The sequence below is a fragment of the Priapulus caudatus genome, unplaced genomic scaffold (assembly GCF_000485595.1).
Source record: "Priapulus caudatus unplaced genomic scaffold, Priapulus_caudatus-5.0.1 Scaffold88, whole genome shotgun sequence".
Lineage (NCBI taxonomy): Eukaryota > Metazoa > Priapulida > Priapulimorpha > Priapulimorphida > Priapulidae > Priapulus > Priapulus caudatus.
Genome location: NW_014577149.1, coordinates 556,368 through 567,313, shown reverse-complemented (window position 1 = coordinate 567,313; position 10,946 = coordinate 556,368). Strand labels below are relative to the sequence as shown.

The following is a 10,946-nucleotide window of genomic DNA, read 5'->3' as shown; positions in this document are numbered from 1 at the left end:
ACACCCCAATCACTATAACTCACGAGTGAAACGTGAGACAGAAATTCTACCACTGTTTATGTGAGTGATAAAGGTTTAGTGCTACCACGATAAAAAAAAATTCACATTGGCTAAACTTAGCGTGAAGATAAAACTATTAATACTCGAATGGGATAATCAGATCTCCGCACAAACAGTTGTATAACCTTATATTTATCATACTAATCTTGCGTTTAAGCGGGTTCTGATACAGTATCTCATTCATATTAAGTTCGATGAAATTTCCACATTTAATTTAAACTGTACACGAGATACAAACACTGAGCCATGCATTGCAATACAAATTATCACTGCTTCTATTTTATTCTCGTCAATAGCACTATGGCTGTGGCTTTGATCTGCTCCTTACATATTAATGGTAAGGTATCCGTTCCAATACCTAGCTGGACGCGAAGTGGGCGATGGAAACCGCTGAAATTGCCAATATTCACTGTATTCCCGGTGAGTACTTTCTAGAATTCCCGCCGATACATGCGTGACTTTTTTGGTGGAAACGTATCAATGATAACAGTAGACCCTGGACTTAATTATGAAATCCACTTGTTCTCGGTAGACTTAACTTAATTGCGTATCATACCAAATTAACACAACTTATAAATTAGACAGGGCAGGGCAGTGTAGCAACGTGATTCAGTCCTACTAGCCAACTGCCACGACTAATCATGGAATCCCGACTTACTATACCTATTTTCACTAATTTCTCCTCTTCTCTCCCCATTCGATCCCTCTCGGTCTCTTGTTCTCACGACCCCTCTCGCATTGTTTTCTGGCTTCATAACATTGATTCCTAGATCTTATGTCACAATTATTATCTGACGATCACAAGTAATTTTCTCTCGGCAGATACTCATCGGAATGATAGCTGGATGGCTTCTCTGTCTGATTCTCACCGTTGCTCATGTGTTTCCCGACGACCCCTCCGAGCCTGCCTACTGGGCGCGAACAGATGCCAAAACAGCCGCAATAGCGCACACGCCCTGGTTTAAAATCCCCTACCCAGGTAACCAACGGGAAACCGATTACGTCGTGGGTAGTGGGGCAATCTAACAATATTTAGAGTCCTAATTCAAGCAGACAAAATACTTCGAGTGCAGCTAGTCAGCACGAAAGCACATGCAATTCACCGCATTCACCACATTAAAAACACATTCACCAACATTCACTCATCAAATTCACCACATTCGCGTATTTATTCGCACAGGCAGCGCGCAATTGTGGTGCAGATAGCGAGTTATCGCACATAATTTATGGGCGTTAATTCATACACTCGTATATACATAGAAACAACAAAGCCACGTAGATTTAGGGAGAGTAAACTCCGATGTGCCGCGTCCTATTATTTAATGTGGACGCGCAGCGCGCGCACATACACACACACACACACACACACACACACACACACACACACACACACACACACACACACACACACAAACATGCGCGCGCGCATTTATACACGCACGAACACACACGCACACGCATACGCACATGTATGCGCGAACAAAGAAAGAAAGAAACAAACACACACACACCCCACACACACGCACGTACGCCCCCACACATAATCACACATCTAAATGTATAGAGTGTAATATGGGTTAAAACCAGCATGTCTTATTTCTCAGGACAGATAGGCATGCCGACATTGTCGATAGCATCGTTTGTAGCCGTGACTGTCGCTGTCTTTGCGGGGAATCGTAGAATCTGTCGGGAGACTATTACGCATGTGCGAAGATATGTGAGATTCCACCTCCACCAAAGCATGCAGTCAACAGAGCCGTTACTATTGAAGGTAAATGTATATATATATTATATATATTATGATATATATATATATATATGATGAGCGGGCGCGCACGTATACAGAGAATAGATATACAAATCGGGCATGCTCATAACACGGCACCGATAATCTAGCATGATACGAGTAACGAAATGAAATAAAGTAATTAAGGACTCTTGGAATAACACAACATGAAGGGTCAGATTCTTCCAGCAAACGTTACGTTTGCATTATCAGTCATTATATACGCCGTTTATGTTGAATGGGATACGCGTGCCGATACTCATGCACGTGATCACCACGTGAATTACGTCATGCCCCATTTCTTCATTTCGCAGGGCTGGGCTGCTTTTTTGCTGGTGCAATGGGAGGCGGGCTAGGCGTGACGTCATTCAGCCAGGCCGTCGGAGCTCTGGGCCTGACGAGGGTTCGTGTTAGTTTGCCGGTGTTAAAATCATAAAACCATCTATTAACGCACGGAAGCACTTGTAATTGTAAAAAAAAATTGGTGGGCATCATCACTCATCCACTGCTCGCCCTTCGCCTCAGACTGCTGAGAAAGTTGTGCATGTGAAGAGTGATAGGCCCGCCGTTCATCGAGCCATACTACTCAGCCAATACCAAATACCAAATATCTCTCTACTTATTCCTGTGTTATATGAATCCATGAATAACGGCTTCGATTCTTGTCATAGATGCGTGCACTGTGCGCAATTGCCTTATCGACATAAATTCTCGAGGTTCTAACACATCTCGCTCGCCAGCTCATCACAGGGAGTTCGTCCTTTATGGACCCATTCGTAGAGCATTTTGCTTTCGCTCCGCAACTGCGCTGCTTTTGTTTCATTAACAGAATCTTCAATGTCTTGTCAAGCAGAGCAACTCGCTGCCATGAGATTGTTCGCCCTACCGTATAATATATATATGTAAAAAAAAATCCGGATGAATGAATCGTTTGTATTTATTCGCGCCTTCTCACAGGTAGCCTGCCGAAATCTCATCTACGTAGCGTCGGCCATCATGATATTTTGCGGGATCGTGCCGAAATGCGGCGCCGTGATTAACACGATGCCTGTGCCGGTGACGGGCGGCATCTTCTGCCTCGGTATGGCTCTCGTCACGGGCGTCGGCCTCAGCAACCTGCAGTACATAGACTGGCATTCGTCACGCAACATCACCATACTCGGCTTGAGCATGCTGCTCGGTGTCATGATGCCCGAGTTTACGAAGGCTTATCCGCACGTCATCGACACAGGTACGCGCGTACCTACTGACCTCACCAATCACGCAGTATGTCACGCGTCGCGAGAACTGCTGCGCGACGCTATTGACGCTTGATGTCGTCAGGGTTATATAGCCGAGGTAGTATAAGTAGAACAAGCGCACGGCACAATCTTCACTCGTAGCTTCGAGCGCAACAGCGATAACTCGTCGAGTGCCGAATACACTTGTATGTAATATTTTAGCCAGTCAAAGTACAATTCAGAGGGCACACGCTCACATGCACACACGCACGCACACACGCGCACATGCACGCTCGTGCACATGCACACGTATACGCACATGCACACATACGCACATACACACACGCACACACACACGCGCGCGCGCGCACACACACACACACACACACACACACACACACACACACACACACATGCACACAAGCACACACGCACACATGCACGCGCGCCCACCAGTCCTGCTAGCACAAACAGAATGTGTTTTTTTACGGAGTATTACGGTTACGAAGTAATTTACAGGGTAAAAAACGTAATATTTGAATAATTTGTTTGTCACGCCTGATCTCTAGCCGATATATATATATATATATATATATATATATATATATATATAATCTATTTTATAAGATACCTAGACAATTACACTGTTCTATATATTGTAACCGGATGCTGCATGCAGGAATCCAAGTGCTAGATGATGTGGCAACTCTCCTGCTATCTATGGGCTTCTTTGTCGGAGGTATGACAGGATTCATCCTCGACAACACAGTGGCAGGTGTGTAGAACCGTTTACCCCCAGAGAAATACAATGGACCAAACTACGCCGTTTTATTCTTGCGTACGTTACTCAAACAAAACTTCATGTAGGAAGAGAGAAACGTTGCTCCACAATCACGCAGATAGAGTTCCAATGTTAGTTATCGCAACATTGATTATTTTATAGTTAATTCATTAATAATAAATAGTTATTCTTAGTTAAGAATAAATAGTTATTTAGTTATTCAGGGGTATCTATGATAGATAACTAATTCTATTGGCAGTTTGGTCATAGAGACACTACGTACGTTCTCTGGCATCGAAGCAGATTTTCAGTTCTCTTTAGCTTCGTAGAGAAATCAAATCAAACAGTTAATTACCCGAAAGCAGCAGGCCTCGAAAGGTGAAACATCTCCCGATCTTCATGCATCTGTTCCGTACGCACCCCCATCCCCGAGTTCACCGAGACGCTGGGTTTCTAATGGGACAGTACAGCTACTGACTGTATCTATTCATTCGTTCTATTCCCAGGAACGCCGCTGGAGAGAGGCATCATATATTTCACGAGTGCCGAGCACAGCACGTTCCACGCGTCGAAGCTCGCCACGTACGACATTCCGTACGTGACCGGCTACCTGGACAGGCTAGCCATCAGCAGATACATCCCGCTCTTTCCTCAGTTCGGACAGGAGCGACGCGCACACCACGACGCTGCCGACAACAAACATCCGACATCGGACAACTCGGACTGTGAAACACACCGGGTGTAGGTACACTCCGCTGTATAATCCCCCTGGAAGGTTACGCGGGTGCTGTGCTAACACACTACAGGTCTGGGTTGTGACAATAACGATACGCATCGACGGACGCTGTAATGCATGCGATTTCGGGCTGTTGGCAATCGTAGGGGTCACATCTCACGGGGTAAGGCCGATCCGAGATTTTTTGGCTGGCTGCATAAACGGGTTTCCGTGAATTTTCAGAGTTAGATTTTATATTTATATATACTACTGTATTACAATACCAGAGTCAATAATGTCGAGGGCTGAACAAACCAACTTGTTTTGAGCAATCCACAGAGACGTTGGAGTCAGTCTAAGCTTTACTATTTGTTACGAACAATCAGAGCACTATGTCCTAGCGCTCAAGGGGTCGTTGTCGTATCAGGTACTACAGATATGTAACCGAGGTACATATATGTATACACAAAGTGTACCAGACTTGTACTACAGAAGTGTACCCTAACCCTAACACTAACACTAACCCAAACCCTAACACTAACCCTAACCCTAAACATATCTCATATGAAAATATAAACATAATACTAAACAACCTAAAACTACCTCCTAATTATATGAAAATATAAACATAATACTAAACAACCTAAAACTACCTCGGGTACATATCTGTAGTACCTGATACGACGACAACGACCCCATCTGCCATACTAGCGGGATACCCGGCGTTGCCCGGGGAAATCAGTGGCGTTACTCAGTTGGTGACCGCTTGGTTGAAAGGAAAATACCCCCAAAAATCGAACTATCTATCTATCCGTGCATCAATCCATACATCCATCCATCCATCCCATCCCATCCCGTCGCACCGCATCCCACCCCATCTCATCGCATCTCATGACATGCCATCCCATCCCATGCCTAGTGGGATGCGGAATTTTTTTTCCCACTTGAGTTCCGGACCACAGCCAATCAGCGCACTCCATTCACTCGACTCCCTCAAAGCAACAATGTAAAATGAATACCACCTAACCCTAACCCTAACTCTAAACCGAACCCGAAACCCCAACCCTAATACTAACTATAATCCAACCATATATTACAAAACACCATCTATGGTGGGTCCGGAACTCAAGTGGGAAAAAAATCCCGCTAGTGGGATACCCGGCGTTGCCCGGGGAAATCAGTGGCGTTACGTAGTTGGTGACCGCTTGGTTGAAAGGAAAATCCCCCAGAAAAATCCAACTATCTATCTATCCATCCATGCATCCATCCATCCATTCCATTCCATGCCATGCCATGCCATCCCATCCCATCGCCCCGCATCCCATCCCATCCCATCGCACCGCATCCCATCCCATCCCATAGCACCGCATCCCATCCCATGCCATCCCATCGCAAACAGTAAATAAACAATAAGAAATCAAAAGATAAAAAACATTAAAAATAAAAAATAAATATAGAAAAGTAAGAAATTAAAAATAATACATACTAAAGAGGTAGGTAAAGGGGAAAAAATGGAAAAAGGGGAAAATAAGTTCCCCAGCTGGTACTCGCACCCGGAATCCCGGTGTAGGAGACGGATGTTCTAGCGATTATGCAACTGCGCCGTTAAGGGTATACACCATGGATTCACACGTACGTGATGTTTTAATCTGTACGCACCCGCCATCAATTGATGAATAGAATTTTTATCAATTTTTAACTTTTTAACTTTTTTAAATTTTTGCTTTACCCAGAACCACCTCCCAGACGTGCTGATTCTGAAAATATCTTTAGTTTTCCTCTAGGCTGCGGAGTTCTCTAGTTATGCGAGTACGGACTAATTCGGCTGAACAACTTTATATATATAGATTTTCTTCTAGGCTGCGGAGTTCTCTAGTTATGCGAGTACGGACTAATTCGGCTGAACATATATAGATACGGATGTGATATACGTGCTCTGATGCAATCTTACTTGCGACGATGGGTACCCATAGCCGCAGTGTCTACCCCTCCTGAACAACTGTTTGATACCAACCATCATTAAATATTGTTTCACTCTCCGTAAATGAGTCCTACTGGCAGCGTTTAATCAATTAGCTAAATAATAATTTAAAATTTGATATTGTGTGCAAGCGTTATAAAACAACTGCTATAGCGCTTGACAAATCACAGTACATTGTGGTTACATGCGACCAATGCTTGAATATGGCGTGCACAGCAGATTGGCGTTGATAATTTGACCAGACGTCATACCTGCTTCCTAATTTGTGTCACTTGTACAATAACAACGAGTAATATATTTATTACTCGTACCAATGCGCTGCGGAATTTCAGACGGAAGAGACAAAAAAGTACCTGAAGATGCGTTTGCGCATATGCCGCGTAGGCAGTAATGAACGAAAATAAGTGTTTATTTTATTGAAATTGGGTGATTTTATTCACGCTTCATGCTGGTGATCGTGAGTTGCTAACAACAGCTGAACTTCACAGCTTCAGAATCACTTCGATGAGAAGCCTCTGAGCTAGTTGGTACTCAAATGTTCAAGACTTTAATCATATTGTAATGTAATACTTTATATATACAAAATATTATTAAACCTAATAACCGCAACCTCACAATAATCTTTCTGTGCAGAGACGGTCGGCGTTGAATTTTACCATGAATGAGTAAAGCTTGAGAACGAGACTAGTATTCATGCACCTGCGAAAACGTCAGCTGTCAACGATTGTAGATATTGTTAGTTACACATGTAGTAAATCCACGCCAGATCCAACACGAGTGTGCCTACTTTACATTATTTACTTGATATAAATAAGAGTATAGTAATAGTATAGCCATGATCATGATAATAACATTGCTAGACATTGTCATCAATATGAATTTGTAATAACATGACAGAATTTTAAACAAATATATAAATAGAGAACGAACAAGATATTATTATATAATATCAGACCACTGCCTAATTATGCTTCTTGAAATGATTTAGGCTACAAATATATAAAAGTAGAGCAGTATAGAAGTAACAAAAAGATAAATTATGATCGTTTTACAAAAGGTAGTCATATTCCCATATTTCCTTCCACGACGAATAATGGGAATAACATATACAGGCCGTGGGGCTCTATTCTACATATTTGACTCAACATGGCTAATCAGTCAGACTAGATTTATTGATAGTTATCACTTCATATTAATTTGCGCATTTTTGCATACTCAGTAAGGCGCATCAATACATGCCGTGACAATTGAAATATTATGTCGAACATATGAACACCACATACAGTTGGCGATTGAAATAATAAACCCTGTTCTTCGTCATAGAATTTATAACGCGCGTTTAGTTTGAATACGTACGTGCAACCGATATGAATCTCTGACCAGTAATAAACAAATGCAAGAGAGAGCCAGCAGAAAATCTCTAAACATGGTACCTAAACAATTTCGATTCAAATTCGAAATTATTTCAAAACGAGCAACAACAAACAAACAAACAAACAAACAAACAAACAAGGAGTTTCTGTAGGCTCGGTATACAGCTCAATCGTTGCCGTCCCAACAAGACCTGCCTCTCTTGATTTCTATCATGAAAGCATCTGCAAAAGCTGCCGGTGCAAAACATCACTGTTTCTGGTGGTTTTAAAACGAGGCTAAAAGAGACATCTGATATGACACGTGCTCATACTGTGCACTATCAAAATACTGACTTGCTGTACAAATCACTCACTTGTTATTTAGAATTAATTACCGAATCGAAGACCTGCACCGGATGCACAGATTTAACCTTTTAACAATGAGATTCAAATAAAAATTTACGAAATCAGCACCGAATGTCAAAAAACATTTGCTTCAAACGCATCTTTAGATGAAAGTGTTAAAATAGTAGGTATGACTAGTTTCTACTGCCACATGTCACATCCATAACTATAAATATGCTTTTATATTTTACTACGTCCTACTATCAAAATACTTTCAGACCATTTTGGTGAACGTTATTTACACTAACAAATTAGATGCCACCTAGAAAATACAAGTAGGGCCTACTTTCTCAATTGTAAACACTTGCTAGAATCACTTTGTGGATTGGTTATTTAAAATAAAATTATGTGTAAACCTACAACAGAACTGACCATAAATAGATGTACCATTCTAGCAACGTCACAGAAAATGTAGCCATTAGATATCAGCAACTGACAAAATTATTGTTTGTGTATATAATATACGTATATAGTAAGGATATTAAAACGAGAATTTGATTAGTGAATGATGAAATATCTTTTGCAATGAGAAAATAAACACTGCTATCGGGTATAAAGTGGACTTTGTCCTCCTAGTATAGTATGTACATGTCATGAAGGACCAAGCATATACACTGGATAAACGTATTTGACTGAGTGGACTGAGGGTGAGAGGGGGATCATAGGGCAGCACCAAACTACCGCTCCCAACTCGCCGGAACCCACTGAGCTTCATTCTCGATGCGCAAAGCAAGCTGCAGCAGTTCGTTAGTTGCCTCGTCAAGATCGTCGTTAACGAGAACATGGTCGAAAAAGTGGTAGTAGGCACTTTCTAGTTTCTCCGCCACACGGACCATCTCCTCGAGTTCAGCCTCCTTTAAAATACAAGATTAATGAGTCACCTTGAGAAATGCATACTGCTGCAAATACAAGCATTTCATACTGAGCTATCACTGATAGTGATTAATACCCCCGCAATACCGCTTTGTTGGAGGGGAAATGGAAAGTCATGGTGTGGCATATATTATGAGTAAAGAGTACACGGAACACAAGAAGATATGATGGAATTAAAAAAAGAAAAGAAAAGAAAGGCGAAATACGGTTTCCATGGCAACGCCTTGACACGTACGCAAAAACATATATTCCGCACATTTACACTTCATGATGATCAAGTAGGAAGTTTGGTTGGAATCTGTTAAAAACTGTGGAAGTAGTTCACGCCACAAACTTTTTGCAATGGACCGACCGAACTGCCCACCCGCTCGACCGACCGACCGACCGACCGAACTGCCCACCCGCTCGACCGACCGACCGACCGACTGACCGTAAGATGACTCCTATTCTAACTTCGTTTGCAGGGGTATAATTAAAGCTTTACTGCAAAACTTTTTTTCACTAGTGAAAGGCAAGTCTATAATTATTCTGCCTAGTGTTTTCGTTTCTCGTTCCTGATTTAGAGTTGGCATGATTATGTGCAAATATTTTCGGACTAATCTGATATATCAACTGATTTTACTTTTAGGGAAAACACGTTAAAAGATTACGAACATGACTGAAATTCAGGCAAGACCACCTAGCTATTTTTTTCAATCCACGTAATACAGACTTTTGGTATGGCCGTGTGTAATACAAACTTTTTGTATAACCGTGTGTAATAAAGACAACTTAAAATGGAATTCAGCCAATGCAGCATTTCTTAAACTTTAAGTCTCTCTTCTCCCCCCCCTCTCTCTCTCTCTCTCTCTCTCTCTCTCACACATTCCTGCTTTCTCTCTCCTTCTCTCCCTATGTGTCTCACTAGCTCTTGTAGCCTAGCTTCTTCACCCTCTGCCTCACCCTCACCCTCATCCGCATTTTCCTTCTTCCTGTTTCCATTCTTTTCTTCCTCGTTATCTTCCCTCTCCTTCCCTTCTCCCTTCGTCACGCGTTAATTACCGTGAATGTGCGTTCGTGGTTAAGTTGCTGCTCTGGCGTTCCATCCATCCTAGTCTCCCTCAGCCTGTCGAGCGGCGGTGGCTTAATGAATACGATGTAGGGCCTCACGTCCGGACTGCGTAACCGCTTCAGCGCCTAACGTATTCGAAAAAACGATGAAAAAATGTCCATTAAACCAAATCGCTACTCCACAGTGAGGACACACGAACCCCCGTGCTGCCTGACCAAAAACCCTCAAGAACTACCTAAGAAAATATCGAAAGATAAGACTAATGGTTATTACACCGTACACCGACACAGCTGTTCATACCATTTTATAATGCCATAAACGTGCTGCGACTTCACTCCATTGTCAGCAAAATGCGTTTTGTGTACTCACGTTAAAACATCGTAGAGGATTTAATGCACTGCAGTTAGCTTGCACACTGACCCACAGAGTTCCCCCCTCACACGCACACACAAGGACCCAACTTGCAGAATCTCACTCCTTCCACACATCATCTTAGAATCGATGATCGAACGTCTACACACAGTCAATTCTCTAATAAATAATGTTCTTCCAGTAGGGTCACAATGGCAACACCTCCCACCTAGGCAATTGCACAGGCCTCTTCACTGCGTAGGTAGGCGGTCGTACCTGTGAATCCCCACCCACTGCATAGCAGGTAGGCATCACACCTGTGAATCCCCACCCACTGCATAGCAGGTAAGCATCACACCTGTGAATCCCTG

General features: G+C 42.6%; 3 protein-coding genes across 3 annotated transcripts in view; 2 read left to right on the top strand and 1 right to left on the bottom strand.

Annotated features, from left to right (window-relative positions):
• The window catches only part of LOC106804801 (solute carrier family 23 member 1-like), a 23,846-nt gene extending 20,686 nt beyond the window's left edge, over window positions 1–3,160 (top strand). The window contains exons 11-16 of the mRNA XM_014806149.1: window positions 357–480; window positions 883–1,039; window positions 1,665–1,708; window positions 1,741–1,831; window positions 2,161–2,249; window positions 2,804–3,160. Of these exons, the coding sequence (XP_014661635.1) occupies window positions 357–480; window positions 883–1,039; window positions 1,665–1,708; window positions 1,741–1,831; window positions 2,161–2,249; window positions 2,804–3,160 (862 nt within the window). The remainder of the gene's footprint in view (window positions 1–356; window positions 481–882; window positions 1,040–1,664; window positions 1,709–1,740; window positions 1,832–2,160; window positions 2,250–2,803) is intronic.
• Window positions 3,161–3,757: 597 nt separating this feature from the next.
• Window positions 3,758–4,999, top strand: LOC106804814 (solute carrier family 23 member 1-like). Its single transcript, XM_014806160.1, has 2 exons — window positions 3,758–3,841; window positions 4,354–4,999. The coding sequence occupies exons 1-2, from the start codon at window positions 3,787–3,789 to the stop codon at window positions 4,590–4,592; spliced, it is 294 nt and encodes a 97-aa protein (XP_014661646.1). The 5' UTR covers window positions 3,758–3,786; the 3' UTR covers window positions 4,593–4,999.
• A 1,908-nt stretch (window positions 5,000–6,907) lies between these two features.
• LOC106804800 (MAGUK p55 subfamily member 7-like) overlaps window positions 6,908–10,946 on the bottom strand; it is a 28,847-nt gene continuing 24,808 nt past the window's right edge. The window contains exons 11-12 of the mRNA XM_014806147.1: window positions 10,215–10,351; window positions 6,908–9,154 (exon numbers count right to left, since the gene is read on the bottom strand). Of these exons, the coding sequence (XP_014661633.1) occupies window positions 8,978–9,154; window positions 10,215–10,351 (314 nt within the window). The 3' untranslated portion in view covers window positions 6,908–8,977. The remainder of the gene's footprint in view (window positions 9,155–10,214; window positions 10,352–10,946) is intronic.

What these genes read in the sequence shown, in the direction of transcription:
- LOC106804814 (XM_014806160.1), top strand. Translation starts at nt 3,787, where the DNA reads ATGGGCTTCTTTGTCGGAGGTATGACAGGATTCATCCTCGACAACACA. An exon ending in CCTCGACAACACAGTGGCAG is followed by an intron (nt 3,842 to 4,353) that starts GTGTGTAGAACC and finishes TTCTATTCCCAG; the next exon opens with GAACGCCGCTGGAGAGAGGC.